The sequence below is a fragment of the Macaca mulatta genome, chromosome 16 (genome assembly GCF_049350105.2).
Source record: "Macaca mulatta isolate MMU2019108-1 chromosome 16, T2T-MMU8v2.0, whole genome shotgun sequence".
Taxonomy (NCBI): Eukaryota; Metazoa; Chordata; class Mammalia; order Primates; family Cercopithecidae; genus Macaca; species Macaca mulatta.
The window spans coordinates 17451811-17478201 of NC_133421.1; the positions used below are offsets into that span (position 1 = coordinate 17451811).

General features: G+C 40.0%; 1 protein-coding gene across 1 annotated transcript in view; it reads left to right on the forward strand.

The window, feature by feature from the left end:
* The first annotated feature begins 205 nt into the window (after positions 1 to 205).
* Positions 206 to 26391, forward strand: part of LOC114669836 (uncharacterized) — a 43920-nt gene continuing 17734 nt past the window's right edge. The window contains exons 1-3 of the mRNA XM_028836044.2: positions 206 to 272; positions 4322 to 4410; positions 6656 to 6721. Coding sequence (XP_028691877.2) covers positions 4324 to 4410; positions 6656 to 6721 — 153 coding nt within the window. The 5' untranslated portion in view covers positions 206 to 272; positions 4322 to 4323. The remainder of the gene's footprint in view (positions 273 to 4321; positions 4411 to 6655; positions 6722 to 26391) is intronic.

Here is a 26391-nt window from a genome sequence, read left to right on the forward strand (position 1 = left end):
ATTGCTTTTGACACATAGTCAAGGCTTCTCAACAGAAGTGTATCCAATTGGAATTCTTTCGCACCCCGAAAGAGACAATTCCTTCACTAACGCAGACAAAAGGGGCGGGGGTGCTCAGGCGCTGAGGATTCCGGGCACTGTAGTTCCGACGCTCCGGCTGCGCAGGCGCAATGCCCTGCCTGGAGGCCGGCCCCGCCGAACCGCCGCCATTGCTGGAAGCGTTCCCGCCCTGCTCTGCGAGTGCCCTCAGTTGTCCTCAGTTCTGCCGCCAGGTACTCGTTGTCCCGGGCGCCTGGCCTCGGTTGCCCGCCGCCCCTCCCTTGGCGCTTGGCTCCCGGCGGCGTCTGGGGCGTGGCCGTTCCCTCTATAGCCCCAGACCCTGAGCGGACCCGCCCACCCCTGAGAGGCGATTGGGGCTGGGCCTCCTTCTCGAGTGTGGGTTCAGTCACCAGCCGGCCCCCCTCATAGGTCGGGCCCCGTGCCCTCTGAGGCCTGTTAACCCGGGTCCGAACCCGGGAACCTCCTCCCTGGCGGGCCTGGCGGCGCTGGGGTTAAAAAGAACCGGGTGCGGGGCGTGAGCTGGGATTCGAGTAGGACGGGCGGGCCCCTGACCCGACCTTTCCTGTCTTCCCAGCCCCGCGCCTTGCTGGCCCTGAGGAGGGCATACCCGGAGTGGGTAGAGGAGAGCAGTTAGAGAAAGAGGGCGAGGTTGGCAGGAGCATGTCCATGCCGGCTCTGGCTTCTGAACTGGCAGGGATGAAACTAGGTTTCACATTGGTGGACCAGCGCTACTCAGTAACCGAGGCAGCTTTTCCTGAAATGTAGCATTTCAAATACTGTAATCACCTTTTAATCACTTGTCACTCCCTGTCATGACAATGGTGTTATTGCATTGATTGGGAAATGCTGGACTGGTGCATGGCACTGAGATTCTTAGCAAAAACATGGACCCTTCGTTATTTCTAAATAACTACACTGGCCAAGGAAGCAAAACAAGTAAAGTTTCTCCTTCAGTCTCTGGATACTTTTGCAATAGCTGGAAAGACAGAGCTTGTAAATATCTAGGGAAATTATAACTGGGGAATATTGGCCTAGATATCTTCTGCATAATGACAAAGGGGATAGTAGAAATATATAATGTGGTTACTCTCATGTACTAATAGCTGATTCATTGTGCTCAGTGACTTGCCTGTAGTCACAGTTCTACAGTAGCCAAACCAGGGTTAGAACCTGGGGCTGTGACCAGCCGCTCTGGGATTTTATTCCTATTCCAGACTCCTATGTATATGTAGATACTTCTTCTTGTCTACTTGGAAAGTACAGAAAAGCAGAAAGAAGGGTAAACATCACAGCCCCAGGTGTCAGAGGTCTCAGTAGAGTTTTGGCTTACTCGCAGTCTTTTTTTCTATGCATTATATTTACACAATTGAGATCAAGCTGAATATATTAAATGTTAAATATTGTTTATTCTGATTATAAAATAAAACAAGGTGTTTATTGCAGTTTGGTTGTTAAACATATGTTACTAGCATAATTTATATGAAGTATTGTCACGGAGGTTATTAATATTTACAAGTATTTTTTAAATGACTCAGCTCACTCTTGATAAATGTTAAAGATGCAGAAAACTGTTACTCTAGACCTGAGGAATTGCAAATGCCTTATGTTGCTCTTCGTACGTCTGCTTTAGTGTTCGGGGGCTTGGGGGTGTGCAGTATTCTTGGCTCGTTTTTTTCTTTGCAACCTTGTAAAACTTGGGGGTCAGTGTATGGGCTGGGGAGGGAGGGTCAGTTTCCAGGCTCTCTGAAGTAATATGCAACATCATATATGCATGTGCATTATTCTGTGGACAAGGTCAGATTCTCAGATGGGTCCATACCCCCAAAAAAGTTAAGGTTTACTGGTATGCATAGACTGTGTAGTGGTGAGATCAGGGCTTTCAGGGTATCCATCCCCAGAATAATGTACATTATACCCATTAAGTAATTCCTTATTCTCCACCCACCTCCCACTCTTTCACCCTTCAGAATCCCTATTGTGTATCAGGACAGTATTTCTTAAAATACTACACTAAAACTAAAACATTATATAATTTAACGTATTACATATTATATAATTAACATGTTAACATATTATATTAAACTAAATATTTCTTGAGGTGTACTTGTTCAAGTGATGTGTATTTCTGTGCCTCACATCTGGAGATCCTGATTTTGATCTTGGATGGAGCCAAATAATTTCTTTTTTAATAAGCATATCCAGTGAGTTTTTTGCATTCTCAGATTTGAGACCCCTCTAATTATACAGGGAGTGTTTTCATTAGAAAATGGGAGAGGAGTCATAATTTTCATTAGAATTGCAAAAGGCTCTATGACAGAAAAATCTAGAGAAACACTGGTATAAGGCAAAACCACTTACTGGTTTGTTACCTTGAGGCTTCAATACAGGAATCCCCTCAGACTATTCTTTCTTTACCTCTTTTATCTCCACACTGCACTGCTTTCCTCCCTCACCTTCTCATTGTTTCTCTTCCACCAAAACCTTTTCATTTTGCTTAAGAAAGCCCCAGTGTCATGAAAGAAACCACTCTACATTTTTAAGATACTCACTTTTTTTTTTTTTTTTTTTGAGACGGAGTCTCACTGTGTTGCCCAGGTTGGAGTGCAGTGATGCAATCTCTGCTCACAGCAACCTCCATCCCAAGTTCAAGCAATTCTTGTGCCTCAGCCTCCCGAGTAGCTGGGACTACAGGTGTGTGCCACCATGCCTGGCTGATTGTTTTGTATTTTTTAGTAGGAACGGAGATTCACCATGTCAGCCAGGCTGGTCTCGAACTCCTGACCTCAGGTGCTCTGCCTGCCTCAACCTTCCAAAGTGCTGGGATGACAGGTGTGAACCACCATGCCCAGCCAAGATATTTACGTATTTTCTTGATTTAGCTAAACCCTAGTATCCTCCTTGAGTTAGTACATTAATCTGACAGTATAAGTTTCAGTATACCCATATCTATTTAATTATTTAATTTTTGTATCTCTAATATTCTTTGCATTCATGATAACCTTGCTTTATATATTAATATTGTTTTTCAAAGAATAATGGTTAAGTACTTCAAATACCTTTTTAGATGAGCTTCTGATTGTTAGACACTGTAAGGTTAGATTGAGTTCTGCTATGTTTATTGAGCAAAGCTACTGAACCTTATGAGAAGCAAGGTGCACATTCAGGGAAGGAGCAGATTCCACATGTTTAAGCATAACAAAGGCCCTAGCTGCAGGACCATATAATTGCTTATAACACTTTTTGCACAAGGTAGAGTTTCTCAAAAACTCAATACTTACTATGTCACTGCCCTTTTATTCATGAGGCTAATATTACCATCCTAGAAGAATTTATATTAACAATCTGTACTGTTTGATATCCTACATCAGGCACTCCTGGTTCATGAACCAAACTCAGCCTCAGCAAGGCCATACATACCATTAGCCAAAGGTAGAAAAGCAGTGCCCAAGCATCCCTGGAAAAGATCTCTGTCACCCTGTTCCTCCATAGTATAAAACCTTTTTTAGGTATATACTTTTTTCAGCATAGAAAGACTACAGCTTAATGCTTTGTGCACTGAATTTCATGTCTCTTCTATTATTATTATTATTATTATACCTGCTTCCTTTTTATTTAAGTTTGCCTGATATAGAAAGGATAAAGATCTATTTGAATATCAGATTGGGAGGGGGTAAGTCAAGACTTCCAATATCATTTAAATTTTGAAGTTGTATGTTCTCTTTACACAAAACAGATCTCTGAAAATGTTAAGAAATTGACTCTTCGTGGGAAAGGCAAGAAAAGGAGACTCTTAGAATATGTAATTGTTAGATGAGTGAGTAATTATGGCAAAGAAAGATTGAAGTATTATTTTGTTGTACTTCACACAGCATGTTGATTCAGTGGAAAAGGTATGGGCTTTGGAATTAGATTGATTTGGAGTCATGTATTTGCATGGCCTTGGGTAGTTTAATTTTTCTAGACTCAGTTTCCTCATCTATGGAATGGGAATATTATTCCTATTAGGTTGATGTGAAAATAACATGAGAAAATATTTTAAAACCTCCTTGTACAATGGCTAGCCTGTTAGTTGTGACTATAGTTAACAGTGCTAAAATCTCGAGCTCTACAGGAGCAAGGGTCTTTGTCCTTCACTTATCTTAAGGGTTACTCTTGTGCTTCCTTAGGGAGGCCATGCTCACTTCTATGTCAGGATTCCAACTTGGTAAGTCTGAAATTCCCCAGGCAGGATTGGTTTTCATGGCTTATTTCTCTTCCTTAGATATGTCTCTGCAAGACTCCACTCTTTCCAGAGAGGGGAAGCCAGAGGCAGAGATTATGGCTGCTGTGTTTTTTTCAGTTGGACCTCTGGTAAGTTGGGATTCCCTGTTTTTGACCTACTCTCTTGGTTTGAGAGCATGTTTACTTTTCCCGAAGGCTTGTGACTTCTCTACTTCCCCGACACTGCTTCTGGGAACTCAACTAAATAGACCCATGAAAATTGAGTTCACAGTAAAGGCAGTAAACTATGGGAGGATTCACTATACTTACTTAACCAAGTATCAGGACACATGATCTTTCAGAAAATATCTGAGCTGTCATTAGTTATGACAGGCATCTTTAATTTTGATATTAAATTTGTATTGTTCCCAGGAAACTTCAGTTATTTATGGGACAGCAGAATGGAATATTTTTCAATTGGAAAATTTTATTTAGGAAATTTTGGGGAAAATATATGTACACAAACACATACCCCAGCCCTGATTTATAGGAGCCATTGCCCTTGTGCCACTGTCAGTGATCTCTTTTCTACCCATTAAGAAGTGATCAGATTTAATAGATTACATTGAGAGAATATGTTTAAGACAGTGCTTGGCTGTAGGGAATTTACAGTTTCATTGAGGTAAAATGTACAAAAGTAATAATTATATTATTTAGGTGAATAGTAGTTGCTTATCAGTATGATAAAGATGATAAGTACTATGAAAAGAAAGAAATGGGATGATAGTGTGGGCTAAACTGGTCATAGAAAGTTCATGAGGATAGTTAGATTTAAGCTGGTACTGAATTACAAATGGGATTTTAATTGTCATAAAGTGTTTGTGAAGATAGTTCAGGTGAGAAAGGGGTTGAAGGGCAAGGCTTCAGAGGCAGAGAACAGGGGGTGAGCTTGTGATTCAAGTTGGAAAGTTGTGACAGATAGGGCTGGAAATTAGATAGTTGAGATGAATCTTTTAATGTTTCCCTGAAGGCATTGAAATGTGTGTGTGTGTTTGAGTGTCCTTGGGATTAGTATTACTGTGATAAAAGCTGTGCTTTAGCAGTGACTTTTTAAAATAGATTCCGAAGAAAGAGAATACCAACAAAAATATTTTGTTACAGTAATGATCTGTAATAACCTGTGATTCTGGTCTTTTATTCTTTGTAGCCAGAACATGTGACATGTAAATAGTACTTAAAACATACCCTTGAAAAGATAAATAAAACCAAAATGTTGCCCTTGATCACTGGGTACAACCGTATTTGTCTAGTCATGTATCACTGGATCAACCCGTCTCTATCAGAGATTGAAGATTCACATCATCATTAATTTTCTGGAATCTGAATATTTGTGCATTTTTAGGCAAGAAGTTGTTGAGGGAGAGTTAGTCTGACATTTTTTCATAATGATCTTTAAATATGTAGTTTTATTATCCATAATTTTTTTAAATGGCACAAAATCTGAAATGGATAACTATTACTAGAAGATAAAGTAAAATATCATTTCATTTATAAAATCAGGCCCTCATGGGCTGAGTGTGGTGGCTCATGCCTGCAATCCTAGCACTTTGGGAGGCTGAGGTCGGCAGAGTGTCTGAGCCCAGGAGTTCAAGACCAGCCTGGGCAACATGGCGAAACTCTGTCTCTACAAAGAGTACAAAAAATTAGCCTGCATGGTGGTGCGTGCCTGTAGTCCCAGCTACTCAGGGGGCTGAGACAGGAGAATCACTTGAACCTGGGAGACAGAGGTTGCAGTGAGCCAAGATGGCCCCACTGCACTGCAGCCTGGGCAGTGACAGAGTGAGACTCTGTCTCAAAAATAAATAAATAAATAAATAAATAAAATAAATTAGGCCCTCATGGAGATACAGTTTCTAAGTTTTGGAAGGAAACAATGTTATGAGAGGTTGCTGATTTCCTGGGTGACTGCTGAGCCATATCCCCCCACCAAACACTATAATGATTTTTCAGTTGTAGAAAACAGATAGTAGGTTTTGAATATTATTCTTGAGCAAGATAGATACTTTCTGAGAAATAGATTTCATCCCAATATGAAAAAGCAGACTTACATAGTGTCTGAAGGCCCTTTATTGTAAGTTTATTTTTGTTTCGATAGGTTCTTTGTTAAAAGCAGTTATATCTTTGTCAATCTTACATGTGTTTGTCATTGTCCCAAACAAAGTGAAAGATTATGATTGCATGTTACAATGGGACTTTGATTTCAGCCCTAAGTTAAACAGTAGACGAGGTCATCCCATATACACTGCATCCACAGTGGATTGGTGGTGCTCGTTGAGGCTCTGCTGTGGGTCATAGGCAGCCTATCACTGAGTGATCTTATCCTGTATCCCATCAGAACCCTGAAGTTACCCAGCCAGATGAAGATCTTCACCTTCAGGCAGAAGAAACAAAATTGGTAAAGGTAATACCTACCGTTGTACATATAATGAATACAGAGAAAATGCCTATTTTACTGCCTCTGATTCTCAATGTTACCAGTTAATTGCGAGTTCACAATGATTATTTGATTGGTATGGTAGCCCCAGGGCTGGTGGCATCAATTTAACAGATTTCATTTCTCTCAGAGGTGACAGCCCTAATCTAGCCAGACAGTCACATCATGATTACTAATGGTAAAATATTCTATCACCACATAGTCTGATGCTTGTGCTGCATTGTAAGACCCAATGCTGTGCCAGTAAAAAATACCAAGAGTACATCAACATTGTGGAAATAGTGTTAAGATGAGTTTAAATTGGTTTAGATATTTTATTTCATTTTATTGATTAAGGCTTTCTTATTTGTGAATACTGAATCCACTTGATTTTTCCAGAAAAAGTAAAAATCAGAAATTTGTTGTGATGAGAAAAATATCCAAAACTTAGAAATAAATAAAAGATAAATGTAGGCCGTTTCAGAGTCATATTAGACCATTGTATTAACAAGCCTGTCTAAGGGTTATCTGACATAGCAGGGGAGGGTTATGTTGTTTGACTTACCATTTACTGTTAATTAATATTTAGATCCTAAAAGATACTAACTTGTACAAGATTGAAACGTTGCAATTATTTTTGCTAGGATAAAAGATAATCCCCAAAGTTATGGTATTACTGTCCTGTAGGACATTAATCGGGTTTGTATCTAATTTTGCAGTCTTATTCCAGCATTCTTTTTTCTATTATCTGTATATCGGTTTCTTGCATCTCCTTTAAACTTGTCTTGTCTAGCTGCTGATCCCTCATTTATGACTTAAGTAAATCTTTGACAAGTATTCACTATGCTTTTAGAAGAATTATGTTTTTAAATTTTTTAAGATTATCCTTTGAAGGTTGGTTTTATTCCAGAGATGTTTTATGTAAAATGTGGTTTTTACTTTTGCTTCTCTGACAAAATACATTCTGAGATTCAGTTTTATACATAATATTTTTGAAATGATTTTTCAATTTTTTTAACATGATAACTTAGATTCTTAAAAACTTAAGGTAGAAATATTCATAGTTTTAGACTTTGAACTATGAACCTTAGGAAAATGCCATACTTTTTGGCATGGTGTACAATTCGTATGATTTATTTTTGTTCTGACAGGGAGTCCCTGGTAGAAGATTAATTCTGTCTGGCTCTTCCCTAAATTCTGCATCCTTTTTTTTTTATACATACTGAACATAGCTTAGTTTAATTTTACTTTGAATAGAACCAATGATTAGAACCAATGAATCAATAGAATCAATAATTTTACTTTGATTCAATAGAATCAATGAATCAATAGAATCAATAATTTTACTTTGAATAGAACCAATGAACTATCAATAAGTTATTAATTTAATTTAATTGGTTTTTTATTTGCTTGATTTTCTTATAACTATTGTTGACATTTTCTTTTTTTTTTTTTTCCCCCTTGAGATGAAGTCTCGCTCTGTCACCCAGGCTGGAGTGCAGTGGTACAATCTCGGCTGGAGTGCAGTGGCACAATCTCAGCTCACTGCAACCTTTGCCTCCCAGGTACAAGCGATTCTCCTGCCTCAGCCTCCCAAGTAGCCGGGATTATAGGCACCTACTACCACGCCCAGCTAATTTTTGTATTTTCAGTAGAGATGGAGTTTCACCATGTTGGCCAGGCTGGTCTTGAACTCCTGACCTCAGGTGACCTGCCTGCCTCAGCCTCCCACAGTGCTGGGTTACAGACATGAGCCACCATGCCCGGCTGACATTTTCAATTAGTGTTTTTGTTTGTTTGTTTTTTTGTTTATTTGTAGCATAGTCCTTTAAAAGAAGAACTTTCAATGCTAAATGTCTTTTATTTTACAGGTACATGTTTTTTAGTGCAAACGTCTAACAAAGAAACTATAGAAGATTGATGAAGAACTCTTATTGCATGATTATTATAATCAGACCCAAAAGGAACACATCAAGACAAAGAGTCTTGATATTTTCTGACATATGTAAGATTAAGACACTTACATGCTAGTGAAGTCACAAACTAAAACCAGTGAGGTCATGGACAGTGAGTATCATAGTGCCAGTGTGCATGTTGTAACTTTTGGTGAACAACTTAATTTCCCAACAACAAACAACTAGATAAGCATAACCTCAAGATGAGCAGGAGATAATAAGAAGCCTTTAAAAACCTCCCAGTAGCTGGGACTAGGCACCCACCACCATGTCCGGCTAATTTTTGTATTTTTAGTATAGACAGGGTTTCACCATGTTGGCCAAGCTGGTCTTCCAACTCCTGACCTCAAGTGATCCACCCACCTCAGCCTCCCAAAGTGCTGGGATTACGGGCATGAGCCATGGCACCTGACTGGGTTATCATATAATCTTGATGAAGGAGGGAATTCTGATGAAATTTCAGTGAGATCAGGGATGTGATAGACTTAAAGCAAAACAGGCTCTGTATAAAAGAGTCAATGCCATGTCCAGACTGCATAATGGACCTGGGATCCTATTTCCTTGGAAAATACAAAGTTAAATGTAAAATTACATATTCAGAAACCGCTCATGTGAAAGTCTGCATCTGAGTTGCAGATAACTGCTTCTCAGCATCAAAGTCACTTTCGTTCTTTCTGATATGATTTCAGACTACACAATTTCTGACAGCCTATGACTTTAAAAGACGAGGTGTCATAATGAGTAAGAAAGCAGTAGTTGCTCAAAACGGGTAATTATGACATTTTACAGCTGCAGAATGACCTTAGAAGAAATATTGTTTGCTGTTAACTTTTCAGTGGGTTTTATCTGTGTCTATTCTAGCTTGAGGTGTGGAAGGGCAGAATTTTGCTTTCTCAGTATAAGCTAATTTTTACTTTCTCGAACTCCATCAAAAAGAAACTTTTACATCAGTCTGGCTTAATGTTATTTTCTCAGTGTCTTTGAGGTAAAGAATATGAGGCTTATGATTTCTGGTTTCCATTGTATGCATCAGTGTGTTATCTTAGAATCAACAATTTCCGGGTATTATGTATTAGGTTTCCAATTTTGTCTAAATTATGAATAGAGTTGGTCTGGGATGGTGCAATTGAAATAAATGGGTATTCTTTTAGCTCCCTAGGAACTTTTTGCAATAAAAATAAAACTTTAGTTATAGTAATAGTTTCTTCAGTTTAACAAAGTTCAGTTTCTGAATAAAGGATACTTAAGTGAATTTACTTTCACCAAGATCAGAATGCCCTCAACATTCTTAGAAGTTGTTTTAGTCTGTTTGTTGCCATATAAAAGAATACCCAAGGGTGGGTAATTTATAAAGAAAAGGGTTTATTTGGCTCACAGTTCTGCAGTTTGTATAAGAAGCATACTGCCAGTATCTGCATCTTGTGAGGGCCTCAGGCTGCTTGCATTCACAGTGAAAAGGAAAGAGTGCCAGAGTGTGTAGAGACCACATAGCAAGAGTGGGAGAGAGAAGGGGCCATGCTCTTTTTCTTGTTTTTCTGAGACGGAGTCTCACTTCGTCGCCCAGGCTGAAGTGCAGTGGTGCGATCTTGGCTCACTGCAAGCTCCCCCTCTTGGGTTCACGCCATTCTCCTGCCTCAGCCTCCCGAGTAGCTGGGACTACAGGTGCCCGCCACCACGCCCGGCTAATTTTTTTGTATTTTTAGTAGAGACAGGGTTTCACTGTGTTAGCCAGGATGGTCTTGATCTCCTGACCTCGTGATCTGCCCACCTCAGCCTCCCAAAGTGCTGGGATTACAGACGTGAGCCACTGTGCCCGGCCCATGCTCTTTTTAACAGCCAGCTCTCATGGGAACTATTAATCATAGAGGGAGAACTCACTCATTACCGTGAGGATGGCACCAAGACATTCATGAGGGACCCAGCCCCATGACACAGACACCTCCCATTAGGCCCCATCTCCAACATGGGGATCAGTTTTGAACATGAGGTTTGGGGGGAACGCATCAAAACTATTGCAGCAGTTTTATGTTTCAAAGCTTAATTCACACTTCCACATTCCACAATCAATATTTCATTCGTTCTTCATGCCACACAAACCTCTGATTTTTTATGATTATTTATTTACCTGATTTTCCCCTGGGAGAGAAGAAAAAGGTTGTCTTTCTGGCAGTATTTTTTTTTTCCTGTGCACCATTTAATAAGAAAAGAGAGGAATGTACATTTTCTGGGATACTTTGGACTTCAATAAAACACCTATGATAGTCACTACAATCCTATCAAACTAAGCAGATAGCATTTAGAACACTGAATAGAAACTTTCTCGCCGGGCGCGGTGGCTCAAGCCTGTAATCCCAGCACTTTGGGAGGCCGAGACGGGCGGATCACGAGGTCAGTAGATCGAGACCATCCTGGCTAACACGGTGAAACCCCGTCTCTACTAAAAAATACAAAAAACTAGCCGGGCGAGGTGGCGGGCGCTTGTAGTCCCAGCTACTTGGGAGGCTGAGGCAGGAGAATGGCGTAAACCCGGGAGGCGGAGCTTGCAGTGAGCTGAGGTCCGGCCACTGCACTCCAGCCTGGGTGACAGAGCGAGACTCCGTCTCAAAAAAAAAAAAAAAAAAAAAAGAAACTTTCTCTCTCTCACAGTTTGAAAGGAGGCAAGGAGCCTCAATGTTGTTCTTTTAAAAATACACAGTGCCAATTGGTAGGTGCTGGAAATGGAGCCTAGCAATGGAGCCACTCCAGGCATATATACTCCTTTGTGAGGGGAAGGTGCAGTGAACCTGGTTTAGCAAATTTACCATCCCACCCAAGAGCCAATGGGAGCAGCCCTTCTGGAAGACCAGTAAGGTCAGTAGCACAAGACCAGGCCCCCGAAGGGTGCTTGGCATTGCTGTATTCTGAGGCCTTACAAGAGATAACACATACCTGTCAATTCTCTGTGAATTTCCACTTCCATCTCATAAGTGAATTATTTTTTTTAAAGAGTGGCAGAAATAACTCCCCATGACATGCTTTTCAAATACTAGTGGGTCAGTGGAATTGGCATCTGTACAGAGGGCCCTTATTATTATTTGGGGAACACGGCAGCAGGGAAAGATCTGATTCAACACTTGCATTATCCAGACTGCTGTACTTTAGGGCACTCTTGATCTTGAAGCTATTTTCTTTCTTTCTTTTTTTTTCTTTGTTATAGTTTAAGTTCCAGGATACATGTGCACAACGTGCAGGTTTGTTACATATGTATACTTGTGCCATGTTGGTGTACTGCATCCATTAACTCGTTATTTACATTAGTTATATCTCCTAATGCTATCCCTCCCCCACCCCGCCTCCCCCAACTCCATGACAGGCCCCAGTGTGTGATGTTCCCCACCCTGTGTCCATGTGTTCTCATTGTTCAATTCCCACCTATGAGTGAGAACATGGAGTTTTTTTTGTTTTGTTTTGTTTTGTCCTTGCAATAGTTTGCTGAGAATGATGCTTTCCAGCTTCATACATGTCCCTACAAAGGACATGAACTCATCCTTTTTTATGGCTGCATAGTATTCCATGGTGTATATGTGCCACATTTTCTTAATCCAATCTATCATTGATGGACATTTGGGTTGGTTCCAAGTCTTTACTATTGTGAATAGTGCTGCAATAAACATACGTGTGCATGTGTCTTTATAGCAGCATGATTTATAATCCTTTGGGTATATACCCAGTCATGGGATGGCTGGGTCAAATGGTATTTCTAGTTCTAGATGCTTGAGGAATCGCCACACAGTCTTCCATAATGGTTGAACTAGTTTACAGTCCCACCAACAGTGTAAAAGTGTTCCTATTTTTCCACATCCTCCCCAGCACCCGTTGTTTCCTGACTTTTTAATGATTGCCATTCTAACTGGTGTTAGATGGTATCTCATTGTGGTTTTGATTTGCATTTCTCTGATGGCCAGTGATGATGAGCATTTTTTCACGTGTCTCTTTGCTGCATAAATGTCTTCTTTTGAGAAGTGTCTGTTCATATCCTTTGCCCACTTTTTGATGGGGTTGTTTTTTGGGGCTTTTTTGTTTGTTTGTTTTTTTGAGACGGAATCTCGCTTTGTTGCCCAGGCTGGAGTACAGTGACACGATCTCAGCTTACTGCAAGCTCCGCCTCCTGGGTTCACGCCATTCTCCTGTCTCAGCCTCCCAAGTAGCTGGGAATACAGGCGCCCGCCACCACACCTGGCTAAATTTTTTGTATTTTTAGTAGAGACGGAGTTTCACCGTGTTAGCCAGGATGGTCTCGATCTCCTGACCTCGTGATCCACCTGCCTTGGCCTCCCAAACTGCTGGGATTACAGGTGTGAGCCACTGTGCCTGGCCGTTTGTTTTTTTCTTGTAAGTTTGTTTGAGTTCTTTGTAGATTCTGGATATTAGCCCTTTGTCAGATGAATAGATTGCAAAAATTTTCTCCCATTCTGTAGGTTGTCTGTTCACTCTGATGGTAGTTTCTTTTGCTGTGCAGAAGCTCTTTAGTTTAATTAGATCCTAATTGTCTATTTTGGCTTTTGTTGCCATTGCTTTTCGTGTTTGAGACATGAAGTCCTTGCCCATGCCTGTGTCCTGAATGGTATTGCCTAGGTTTTCTTCTAGGGTCTTTATGGTTTTAGTTCTAACATTTAAGTCTTTAATCCATCTTGAATTAATTTTTGTGTAAGATGTAAGGAAGGGATCCAGTTTCAGCTTTCTACATATGGCTAGCCAGTTTTCCCAGCACCATTTATTTATTTATTTATTTATTTATTTATTTATTTATTTTTGAGACGAAGTCTCGCTCTGTCGCCCAGGCTGGAGTGCAGTGGCCAGATCTCAGCTCACTGCAAGCTCTGCCTCCCGGGTTTACGCCATTCTCCTGCCTCAGCCTCCCGAGTAGCTGGGACTACAGGCGCCCGCCACCTCGCCCGGCTAGTTTTTTGTATTTTTTTTTTAGTAGAGATGGGGTTTCTTCGCCCAGCACCATTTATTAAATAGGGAATCCTTTCCCCATTTTTTGTCAGGTTTGTCAAAGATCAGATGGCTGTAGATGTGTGGTATTATTTCCAAGGGCTCTGTTCTGTTCCCTTGGTCTATATATCTGTTTTGGTACCAGTACCATGCTGTTTTGGTTACTGTAGCCTTGTAGTATAGTTTGAAGTCAGGTAGCGTGATGCCTCCAGCTTTGTTCTTTTTGCTTAGGATTGTCTTGGCAATGCGGGCTCTTTTTGGGTTCTGTATGAACTTTAAAGTATTTTAAAGTTTTTTCCAATTCTGTGAAGAAAGTCATTGGTTGCTTAACGGGGATGGCATTGAATCTATAAGTTACCTTGGGCAGTATGACCATTTTCATGATATTGGTTCTTCCTATCCATGAGCATGGAATGTTCTTCCGTTTGTTTGTGTCCTCTTTTATTTCACTGAGCAGTGGTTTGTAGTTCTCCTTGAAGAGGTCCTTCACATCCCTTGTAAGTTAGATTCCTAGGTATTTTATTCCTTTGAAGCAATTGTGAATGGGAATTCACTCATGATTTGGCTCTCTGTTTGTCTGTTACTGGTGTATAAGAATGCTTGTGATTTTTGCACATTGATTTTGTATCCTGAGACTGCTGAAGCTGCTTATCAGCTTAAGGAGATTTTGGGCTGAGATGATGGGGTTTTCTAAATATACAATCATGTAATCTGCAAACAGGGACAATTTGACTTCCTCTTTTCCTGTTTGAATACCGTTTATTTCTTTCTCTTGCCTGATTGCCCTGGCCAGAACTTCCAACACTATGTTGAATAGGAGTGGTGAGAGAGGACATCCTTGTCTTGTGCCAGTTTTCAAAGGGAGTGCTTCTAGTTTTTGCCCATTCAGTATGATATTGACTGTGGGTTTGTCATAAATAGGTCTTATTATTTTGAGATATGTCCCATCAATACCTAATTTATTGAGAGTTTTTAGCATGAAGGGCTGTTGAATTTTGTCAGAGGCCTTTTCTGCATCTATTGAGACAATCATGTGGTCATGTGGTTTTTGTCTTTGGTTCTGTTTTTATTATGGATTACATGTATTGATTTGCATATGTTGAACCAGCCTTGCATCCCAGGGATGAAGCCCACTTGATCATTCTGGATAAGCTTTTTGATGTGCTGCTGGATTCGGTTTGCCAGTATTTTATTGAGGATTTTTGCATCGATGTTCATCAGGAATATTGGTCTAAAATTCTCTTTTTTTGTTGTGTCTCTGCCAGGCTTTAGTATCAGGATGATGTTGGCCTCATAAAATGACTTAGGGAGGATTCCCTCTTTTTCTATTGATTGGAATAGTTTCAGAAGGAATGGTACCAGCTCCTCCTTGTACCTCTGGTAGAATTTGGCTGTGAATCTGTCTGGTCCTGTACTTTTTTTGGTTGGTAGGCTATTATTGCCTCAATTTCAGAGCCTGTTATTAGTCTATTCAGGGATTCAGCTTCTTCCTGGTTTAGTCTTGGGAGGGTGTATATGTCCAGGAGTTTATCCATTTATTCTCAATTTTCTAGTTTATTTGCATAGAGGTGCTTATAGTATTCTCTGATGGCAGTTTGTATTTCTGTGGGATCGGTGGTGATATCCCCTCTATCAGTTTTTATTGCATCTATTTGATTCTCCTCTCTTTTCTTCTTTATTAATCTTGCTAGCAGTCTATCAATTTTGTTGATCTTTTCAAAAAACCAGCTCCTGGATTCATTGATCTTTTGAAGGGTTTCTTGTATCTCTATCTCCTTCAGTTCTGCTCTGATCTTCATCATTTCTTGCCTTCTGCTAGCTTTTGAATGTATTTGCTCTTGCTTATCTAGTTGTTTTAATTGTGATGTTAGGGTGTCAATTTTAGATCTTTTCTGCTTTCTCTTGTGGGTATATCGTGCTATAAATTTCCCTCTACACACTGTTTTAAATGTGTCCCAGAGATTCTGGTATGTTGTGTCTTTGTTCTCATTGGTTTCAAAGAACGTCTTTATTTCTGCCTTCATTTCGTTATGTACCCAGTAGTCATTCAGGAGCAGGTTGTTCAGTTTCCATGTAGTTGAGCAGTTTTGAGTGAGTTTCTTAATCCTGCATTCTAGTTTGATTGCACTGTGGTCTGAGAGACAGTTTGTTATAATTTCTATTCTTTTACATTTGCTGAGGAGTGCTTTACTTCCAACTATGTGGTCAATTTTGGAATAAGTGCGATGTGGTGCTAAGAAGAATGTATATTCTGTTGATTTGGGGTGGAGAGTTCTGTTGATGTCTATTGGGTCTGCTTGGTGCAGAGCTGAGTTCAACTCCTGAATATCCTTTTTAACTTTCTGTCTCATTGATCTGTCTAATGTTGACAGTGGGGTGTTAAAGTCTCCCATTATTATTGTGTGGGAGTCTAAGTCTCTTTGTAGGTCTCTAAGGACTTGCTTTATGAATCTGGGTGCTCCTGTATTGGGTGCATATATATTTCGGATAATTAGCTCTTCTTATTGAATTGATCCCTTTACCATTATGTAATGGCCTTCTTTGTCTCTTTTGATCTTTGTTGGTTTAAAGTCTGTTTTATCAGAAACTAGGATTGCAACCCCTGCCTTTTTTTGTTTTCCATTTGCTTGGTAGATCTTCCTCCATCCCTTTATTTTGAGCCTATGTGTGTCTCTGCACGTGAGATGGGTCTCCTGAATACAGCACACTGATGGGTCTTGACTCTTTATCAATTTGCCAGTCTGTGTCTTTTAATTGGAGCATTTAGCCCATTTACATTTAAGGTTAATATTGTTATGTGTGAATTTGATCCTGTCATTATGATGTTAGTTGGTTGTTTTGCTTGTTAGTTGATGCAGTTTCTTCCTAGCATCAATGGTCTTTACAGTTTGGCATCTTTTTCAGTGGCTGGTACCGGTTGTTCCTTTCCATGTTTAGTACTTTCTTCAAGAGCTCTTGTAGAGCAGGCCTGGTGTTGACAAAATCTTTCAGCATTTGCTTGTCTGTAATGGATTTTATTTCTCCTTCATTTACGAAGCTTAGTTTGGCTGGATATGAAATTCTGGGTTGAAAATTCTTTTCTTTAAGAATGTCGAATATTGGCCCCCACTCTCTTCTGGCTTGTAGAGTTTCTGCCGAGAGATCCGCTTTTAATCTGATGGGCTTCCCTTTGTGGGTAACCTGACCTTTCTTTCTGACTGCCCTTAACATTTTTTAGTTCATTTCAACTTTGGTGAATCTGACAATTATGTGTCTTGGAGTTGCTCTTCTCGAGGAGTATCTTTGTGTCGTTCTCTGTATTTCCTGAATTTGAATGTTGGCCTTCCTTGCTAGGTTGGGGAAATTCTCCTAGATAATATCCTGCAGAGTGTTTTCCAATTTGGTTAAATTCTCCCCATTACTTTCAGGTACACCAATCAGACGTAGATTTGGTCTTTTCACATAGTCCCATATTTCTTAGAGGCTTTGTTCATTTCTTTTTACTCTTTTTTCTCTAAACTTCTTGCTTCATTTCATTCATTGCATCATCAATCACTGATATCCTTTCTTCCACTTGATCGAATCGGCAAGTGAAGCTTGTGCATTCGTCACATAGTTCTCGTGCCATGGTTTTCAGCTCCATCAGGTCATTTAAGGACTTCTCTACACTAGTTATTCTAGTTAGCCGTTCGTCTAATCTTTTTTCAAGGTTTTTAGCTTCTTTGCGATGGGTTCAAACTTCCTCCTTTAGCTTGGAGAAGCTTGATCTTCTGAAGCCTTCTTGTAGCTCGTCAAAGTCATTCTCTATCCAGCTTTGTTCCGTTGCTGGCAAGGAGCTGTGTTCCTTTGGAGGGGGAGAGGCGCTCTGATTTTTAGAATTTTCAACTTTTCTGCTTTGTTTTTTTCCCCATCTTTGTGGTTTTATCTACCTTTGGTCTTTGATGATGGTGATGTACAGATGGGATTTTGGTGTGGATGTCCTTTCTGTTTGTTAGTTTTCCTTCCAACAGTCAGGACCCTCAGCTGCAGGTCTATTGGAGTTTGCTGGAAGTGCACTCCAGACCCTGTTTTCGTGGGTATCAGGCAGCGGAGGCTGCAGAACAGCAAATATGCTAAACAGCAGATGTTGCTGCGTGATCGTTCCTCTGGAAGCTTCATCTCAGAGGGGTACCCGGCCGTGGGGGGTGTCAGTCTGCCCCTACTGGGGGTTGCCTCCCAGTTAGGCTACTCGGGGGTCAGGGACCCACTTGAAGAGGCAGTCTGTCCGTTCTCAGATCTCAAACTCCGTGCTGGGAGAACCACTACTCTCTTCAAACCTGTCAGACAGTGACATTTAAGTCTGCAGAGGTTTCTGCAGCCTTTTGTTCAGCTATGCCCTGCCACCAGAGGTGGAGTCTACAGAAGCAGGCAGGCCTCCTTGAGCTGTGGTGGGCTCCACCCAGTTCAAGCTTCCTGGCCACTTTGTTTACCTACTCAAGCCTCAGCAATGGCGGGCACCCCTCCCCCATCCTTGCTACCGCCTTGCAGTTCAGTCTCAGACTGCTGTGCTAGCAATGAGCGAGGCTCCGTGGGTGTGGGACCCTCCAAGCCAGGTGCGGGATATAATCTCCTGGTGTGCCATTTGCTAAGACCGTTGGAAAAGCACAGTATTAAGGTGAGAATGACTCGATTTTCCAGGTGCCGTCTGTCACAGCTTTCCTTGGGTAGGAAAGGGTATTCCCTGACCCCTTGCGCTTCCCAAGTGAGGTGATGCCTCGCCCTGCTTCGGCTTACACTTGTTGGGCTGCACCCACTGACCCTCACCCACTGTCTGACAAGCTCTAGTGAGATGAACCCAGTACCTCAGTTGGAAATGCACAAGTCACCCGTCTTCTGCGTTGCTGATGCTGAGAGCTGTAGACTGGAACTGTTCCTATTTGGCCATCTTGAAACTGCCCTTCTGGCAGTATTTTTTTTTTTTTTTTTTTTTTTGAGACAGAGTCTCGCTCTGTCACTAGGCTGGAGTGCAGTGGCCGGATCTCAGCTCACTGCAAGCTCCGCCTCCTGGGTTTATGCCATTCTCCTGCCTCAGCCTCCCGAGTAGCTGGGGCTACAGGCGCCCGCCACCTCGCCCGGCTAGTTTTTTGTATTTTTTGGTAGAAACGGGGTTTCACCGTGTTAGCCAGGATGGTCTTGATCTCCTGACCTCGTGATCCGCCCGTCTCGGCCTCCCAAAGTGCTGGTATTACAGGCTTGAGCCACCGCGCCCAGCTCTGGCAGTATTTTTAATGACAGTTTTACTAAGGTGTAATTCATATATCATAAAATTCATAAAGTATTCATTTCAGTGGTTTTTAAATATATTCACAGATAACCATCCCTGTGTGGAATTCCAGAACATTCCATCACCCTCAAAAAGAAACCCCATACCCACTAGCAGTACTCAATTCCCCCTCACAGCCTCTGACAACCACTAATCTTTTCATCTCTATAGATTTGCCTATTCTGGACATTTCATATAAATGGAATGATATAATATGTGCTCCTTTGAGACTATCTTCTTTCATTTTAGCATAATATTTTCAAGGCTTATGTGTTTTGTAGCTTGTGTCAGTACTGTATTCCTTTTTGTGGCCAAATAATATTCCAGTTGTATGGATATAGCACATACTGCTTATCCATTTGTCAGTTGATGAGTATTTGAGTTGTTTCCACTTTGGGGCAATTAATAATGATGCTAATACATTTGTGTATATGTTTTTGTGTGAGCATATGTTTTCATTTCTCTTGGTATATACCTAAGATTGGAATTTTGCTGGATCATATGATAATTCTATGTTAAACCATTTGGGGAACTGTCAGATTGCTTTCCAAAGCAGCTGCCCCATATTACATTCCACCAGCAATGTATGAGTGTTGCAATTGCTCTACTTCTTCAACAACACTTAATATTGTCTGGCTTTTTTTATTATACACATCTCATTGGGCGTGAAGTGGTATCTTACTGTATCTTATGGATTTTATTTTCCGAATTACTAAGGAGTTTGAGCATCTTCTCTTGAGCATACTTATTGGCCATTTGTATATCTCCTTTGGAGAAATATCTATTCAAATCCTTTGACCATTTTTTAATTGGGTTATTTGTTTATATGTAAACACAAATCCCTTTTCAGATAAATGGTTTGTAAATATTTTCTCACATTCTTTGGTTGCCTTTTTGAGTTTTTAATGATGTCCCTTGAAGCACAGAAGTTTTTAATTTTGATGAAGTCCAAATGATCTGTTCTTGTCTTTTGTCTATTGTGCTTTTAGTGTCATATCTAATAATTCATTGCCAAATCAAAGGTCATGAAGATGTTCCTCTTTCCTTCTTACAGTTTTATAGTTTTACTACTTACATTTAGGTTTATAATCCATTTTGAGTTAAGTTTTGTTTATGGTCTGAGGTAGAGATTCAACTTCATTCTTTGGCACGTGAATATTCAGTTGTCTCAGCACTGTTTGTTGAAAAGACTATTCTCTACTCATTGTCTTAGTACCCTTATTGAAAACCAACTGACCATTATAGTAGGGATTTATTCCTAGACTGTCAGTCCTATTCCATTGATGGAAGTGTCTGTCCTAATGTCAGTACCATACTGTCTTGAGCACTGTAGCTTTGAAGTAAGTTTTGAAAGTACCTTTGAAGTAAGTTTTGAAATTAGAAGGTATGAGTGCCTCAGCTCTCTTCTTTTTCAATATTGTTTTGAAAAACAAATTCATTTCTAAATGAATTTTAGGATCAGCTTTTCCATTTCAGAAAAAAAAAGCCAGATGGAATTTGCGTAAGTCTTGTGTTGAATCTGTTGATCAATTTGGAGAGTAATGCTGTATTAGCAAGATTAAGTCTTCCATACTTCAACATGGGTTGTCCTCCCATTTATTTATGTATTCTTTAATTTCTTTCAGTTTTGTAGTTTTATAGTTTTCAGTGCGCATGTTTTACGCATCTTTTGTTAACTTCATTCCTGTGTTTTCTTATTTTTGCTGTTATAAATGAATTTTTTTCTTAATTTCTTTTCGAAATAGTTATTGGTAGTGTATACAAATAATTGATTTATACACACACATATAGATCTTGTATCCTGAACCTTGCTGAACTAGCTTATTAGTTCTAATAGAACTAAATTATGTGTGTGTATGCCTGGGTTTCTTAGGGTTTTTTATATGCAAGATAACATTAACTGTGTAGAGAGATTATATCATTTGCAAATAGAAATTTGCTTTGTCCTTTCCTATCTGGATACTTTGTATTTCTTTTCATTTTCTAATTTCCCTTGCAAAAATGTAGAATATAATGTTGAATAGAAGTGAGAAGGAATGGCTTGACATGGTGGCCCATGCCTGTAATCCCAGCACTTTGGGAGCCTGAGGTGGGTGGCTCACTTGAGGACAGGAGTTTGAGACCAGTCTGGCCAACATTGTGAAACCCTGACTCTACTAAAAAATACAAAAATTAGCCAGGCGTGGTGGCGCACACCTGTAATCCCAGCTACTTGGGAGGCTGAGATGGGAGGATCCCTTGAACTGGTGGGGTGGAGGTTGCAGTGAACCGAAATTGCACCCCTGTACTCCAACCTGGGTGATAAGCAAGATCTTGTATCCAAAAAAAAAAAAGAAAAAGAAAAAGAAAAGTGAGAAGGGACATTGTTGTCCTGTTTGTGATCACAGAGGGAATGCATTCAGCTGTTTAGATGTAGGTTTTCACAGAGAGTCTTTATTGGGTTGATGATGTTTGCTTCTATTTTTAGTTTGTTGAATTATGTCAAATGCATTTTTGAATCTATTAAGATAATTGTGCAGTTGTTCTTTTTTCCTATTGATTGATTTTTTTGTATTACATAAAATACAAAACCTTGTATTCCTAAGATAATTTCCATTTGGCTGTAGTATATGCTGCATTTTATTTGTTGCTGAACCCACTTTGTTAGTATTTTGTTGAGAATTTTGTGTCTATATTCATGAGGATACTGGTCTGTAGTGTTCTTCTGATGTCTTTGTCTAGTTTAGGTAATATTGGTCTCATAAAGTGGGTTTAGAATTGTTCCCTTCCATTTTTTGGAAGAGTTAGTGAAGGATTGGTATTAATTCTTCTTGAAATGTTTGGTATAATTCACATGAAGCCATTTGAACCCAGGCTTTTCTTTGTGGGAAGTTTACTTGTTATGGATCTATGGATCTATCCAGATTTCCTGTAACACTGAGTCAGTTTTGGTAGTTAATGCCTTTCTAAGAATTTGTCCAGTTCATCTAAGTTCACATACCATTGTTCATAGTGTTCCTTTATAATCCTCTTATTTCTTTAAGGTCAGTAGGAATGTCTTCTTTTTCATTCTGATTTTACTAATCTGTGTCTTCTCTCTTTTTTTCTTAGTCCCTCTAGCTAATGGTTTGCCATTTTTTAATCTTTCCAAATAACCAACTTTTGCCTTTTTTATTTCCTCTGCTGTTTTTCTGTTCTCTGTTTTATCTCCATTCTAATATTTATTATTTCCTTCTTTTTGCTTTCTAAAAAATTTAGTTCACTCTTCCTTCTCTAGAGCCTTAAGTTATAACTTTAGGTTATTGATTTCTTCTTTTTAAATTGTAGACATTTTATAGCTATAAATTTCCCTCTGAGCACTGCTTTCACTTTGTCCGGCTACTACTGTTGAATTATCTCTTTGCCCCTTCGATTTTATACATTTTTGCTTCCTATATTATGGGACTGTTTTGTTAGGTGAGTATATGTTTAAATTTGTTATGTTTTACTGATACACTTATTTCAATTATTATACTTTTCAACTCCAAAATTTCCATTTAGTGAAATATCATTCTCACAATTTCTTTTAAATCTTTATACATGGTTTTATTTAGGCCTTTGAACATACTTATAATAGCAGCCTTAATGTCTTTGTTTAATAAGTGCAACATCTTGACTTCCTTGGAGGTAGTTTCCATTGATGCTTTATTTTTTACTGTGTGTGGGTCCATGCTTTCATGTTTCTTTGTGTGTTTTAATAATTTTTTGTTGAAAACCAGTTAGTTATTTTAAATAATATAATGTGGTAACTCTGGAAATCAGATTCTCCCCTCTTTAGGGTTTGTTGTTGCGGTTGTTGGTGGCACTGCTGCTATTTTTGTTTAGAAACTTTCCTGGACCAATCTGTAAAGTCTGTATTCTTTATCATGTATAGCCACTAAAATATCTGCTTGGTTAACATGGTGATTAGTTAATGATTAGACAGATTTCTTTATACCTTAAACCAGTAAGTCTTCAGCAACTGCCAGAGGGATCTTTGTATGTGTTGGGCATACATTTTCCTCTTAGGCAGGCAGGTTACAACTCTGACTTAGTCACTTCTTGCTTGTACAGAGCCTCAAGGTGAACCATAGATGAGAAATGAGGGCCTTTTCAGATTTTTCCTGGGGCTGAGTTCTTGGTGGAAAAAGAAAACAAAACCCAGTACATTGGTTACAGTTTGAATTACACACATGTCAAGTGATAATAAAGTTTATGAACTCATCATCTCCTACATTTGCCATGTTTTTTTATTAGCAGTATTATCTAAAACATGCTTCAAAAACCTAAAGGTTGAAAACGCCAAAGGGATATGTATACACAAGACATGTATGACAAGCATACATATCTAAGTGGTAGAAAAACACCCCAGAGGAAATCTTTCTTCTGATCTAGAACAGACCTTAGCCAGATATGATCTAAGTTGACTTCTTTGCCTGAGTAGTCAGCTACTCAGGGCTCTAAGAGCCCTGGATCAGAATGATAACAAGGTTACAAGCTGGAATTCTCAATACAGACTGCTTGGATTTGAATCTAGACTCTTCTGCTTCTTTGACCTTGGGCAAGACACCCAACGTCTCTGTGCCTCACTCTCCTTATTTGTAAATAGCACCTTCCTTATTGTGATGATTCATTCAATACATTATAAGCCCCTAGAGCAGTCTCTGATACTTGATAAGCATTATAGTCACAGAAGTGGGGAGTAGTTTGAATCCCTTTAACCTATTGCCCTCTTAACCAGTTAACCCATGAACAATCACATTTCATCTGTAACCCTTCTCTCCCTAATTATTTTGATATAAATACAAAGCATTATATTATTTAATCTATTTTATTATATATCTCTGACAATTTTTAAAACTGTTAGTGTTATATAATATTACTATTATTACAGCTAAAAAATGAACACCGAGCCTTTGTTTCATCAAATACTCATTTGGTATTTGTCTTCCCAGTTGATTCATATGGTGTAATTGGTTAATGCCGAGACCAGTTCAGTTGGGGAGACCCTAACCCAGTGGCTGCCATATCCTAATCTTTGGCAGGAACTTTTTAAACCTTGCAATTTTTTTTTCTAGTCCCGTACCAGGGACATACCCCATTTCATGCATCATATGTTGATTTTGAGGGCTATATAATTGTTCTGGAATTAGAACTTGTGCTCCCCATTGGTGTAATAAATCTCTTCTCCATAAATTTATAGGCACAGAAGTTATAATTGGTTGAATAGTCCCTGTGAAGGTTGTCCATCAGTCCCTTCACAATGCAAAATATAATCACTTTGATATACTTTGGCGGCTTTACCAACTCCAACTATGTTAAATTGAGCAGGTTGAATTGGCCATGTGGACGGCCAGTGCTCTAGAGAAATGATTGAAATGTCCACTCCTGTATCTACCAAACCTTTAAATTTCTTTCCCTGAATAGTTCTTTCACAGGTAGGGCGTTTATCAGTAATTTGATTTACCCAGTGAGCTGCTTTGCCTTGTTTATTTGTGCTTCCAAATCCTCCTATCTGTTTAATTTTACTTTTTCTCATTCTGACATATGGCACAATCAGGAGCTGTGCTATACGCTCTCCTGGCTCTGCTTTCCAGGGAACAGAAGTAGATATAACAATTTGAATTTTCCCCATTGTAATCTGAATCAATGACTCCTGTATGTATTTGTACCCCTTTTAAACTTAAACTGGACCTTCCTAAAAGTAATCCTCTTGTCCCCCCGGCAAGGGTCCACAGACTCCTGTTGAGACCTTTTGTGGGGGTTCCCCAGGCAGAAGGCTTACAACTTTTGTGCAGCATAAATCTACTGTGGCACCACCAGCTGTGGCGGAGGACAGACATTGTACAACGGTGAGGGAATGACCTGAGCTGGAAATGCCCCGGTTTATAAGGGGGCCCAGGACAGGCCCCTCATGGCATTTCCCAAAATCGGGTTTCCTTCTTTATCAAACTTAGAGTGACATTGATTAGCCCAGTGTTTTCCTTTTTCACATTTTGGACATATTTCAGGATCAGCAGTTTTCTTTTTTCCCCTATCTGCCAGCCTGACTTGCTGATTTTTTCTACATTCTTTTTTAGTATGACCATGCTTCCCACAGTTAAAACAAGCTCCAGGAAATGGAGTATTTCCTTTATCCACTCTCGGTCCTGCCATTGCCTGTGCCAACAAAGTGGCTTTATGCAGATTACCTCCGATACCATCACAGTCCGTGATATAATCAATTACATGTGCTTTCCCTCTGGTAGGTCGCAGAGCAGCCTGGCAATCGGGATTAGCATTGTCGAAAGCTAGTAACTGCAACACTATATCCTGAGCAGCCAAATCTGCAATCATCTTTTTAAGAGACTCCTGTAACTGAGCTGTGAAATCAATGTATAGTTCTCTTGGTCCCTGTTTTATAGCACTAAAGGAAGGGTATTGTTCTCCACCTGAAGTGATTTTTTCCCAAGCTCTAATGCACACTCTGCTAAGCTGTTCTATGGCATCATCCTGCATGACCACTTGTGCACCTCAGCCAGCCCAGCCGCCAACCCCCAAAAGTTGGTCTGCAGTTATATTAATTTGAGGTTGGGCCTGGGCATTGTGAGCAGCCTGAATGTAAGCTTCATTTGCATGCCAAGTTTTACATTTTAAGAATTGAGCAGGAGTTAGACAAGCTCGAGTAAGAGCGTCCCAGTCAGTAGGTATCATCTGACTAGAAACAGCAACATTCTTTAACAGTCCCAATACAAAAGGAGAACCTGGTCCATATTGATTTATAGCTTATTGAAATTCTTTGAGTAATTTAAAAGGGAAAGGCTCAAATGTAACTGTAATATTTCCCTGTTGATCTGGGGGGTGTATTCGAACAGGGAATTGCCAAGCCTCTAAATCACCCTCTCGTCTAGCTTGCTGAATTCCTGCCTGAATAGAACTAAGAGCAGTTGCTCAAGGTGCTGCTCAAACAGTCACTGGGGCAACTGCTTTTCACCCAGTGTCCTCCAGAAAAGAAAGATCTGGAGGGTCTTTTTCTTCAAAATAATGTTGAAGGGGTGCAGAAGGGTAGGGATGAACCTCTCCCTCCTTTGCCGCTTTAGCTTTAACTGCAAATAAACATGCTCTGTAACCTCTTCTGTTACTTTGCCATGCTCTCCTTCCTCCTCATCATCAGTGTGAAAAAGTTCCCAGGTGAAACGAACCAGACCCCACACTTGCCCTATTGTTACCCTGACGCTTCTGAGCTCCCTTCTCACTCACCACGGGGATTGCTTTAAGAGTACTTGGGTGTCCTCCAGCTTAGTTTTTCCATTCCAACCATCGCTTCAGCGACCCTTTAACCCGGATTCGAGCCCCCACAAATGGATGCCACTTGCCGAGACCAGCTCGGTCAGGGAGACCCTAACCCAGCAGTGCTGGAGGAATTAAAGACACACACACAGAAATATAGAGGTGTGAAGTGGGAAATC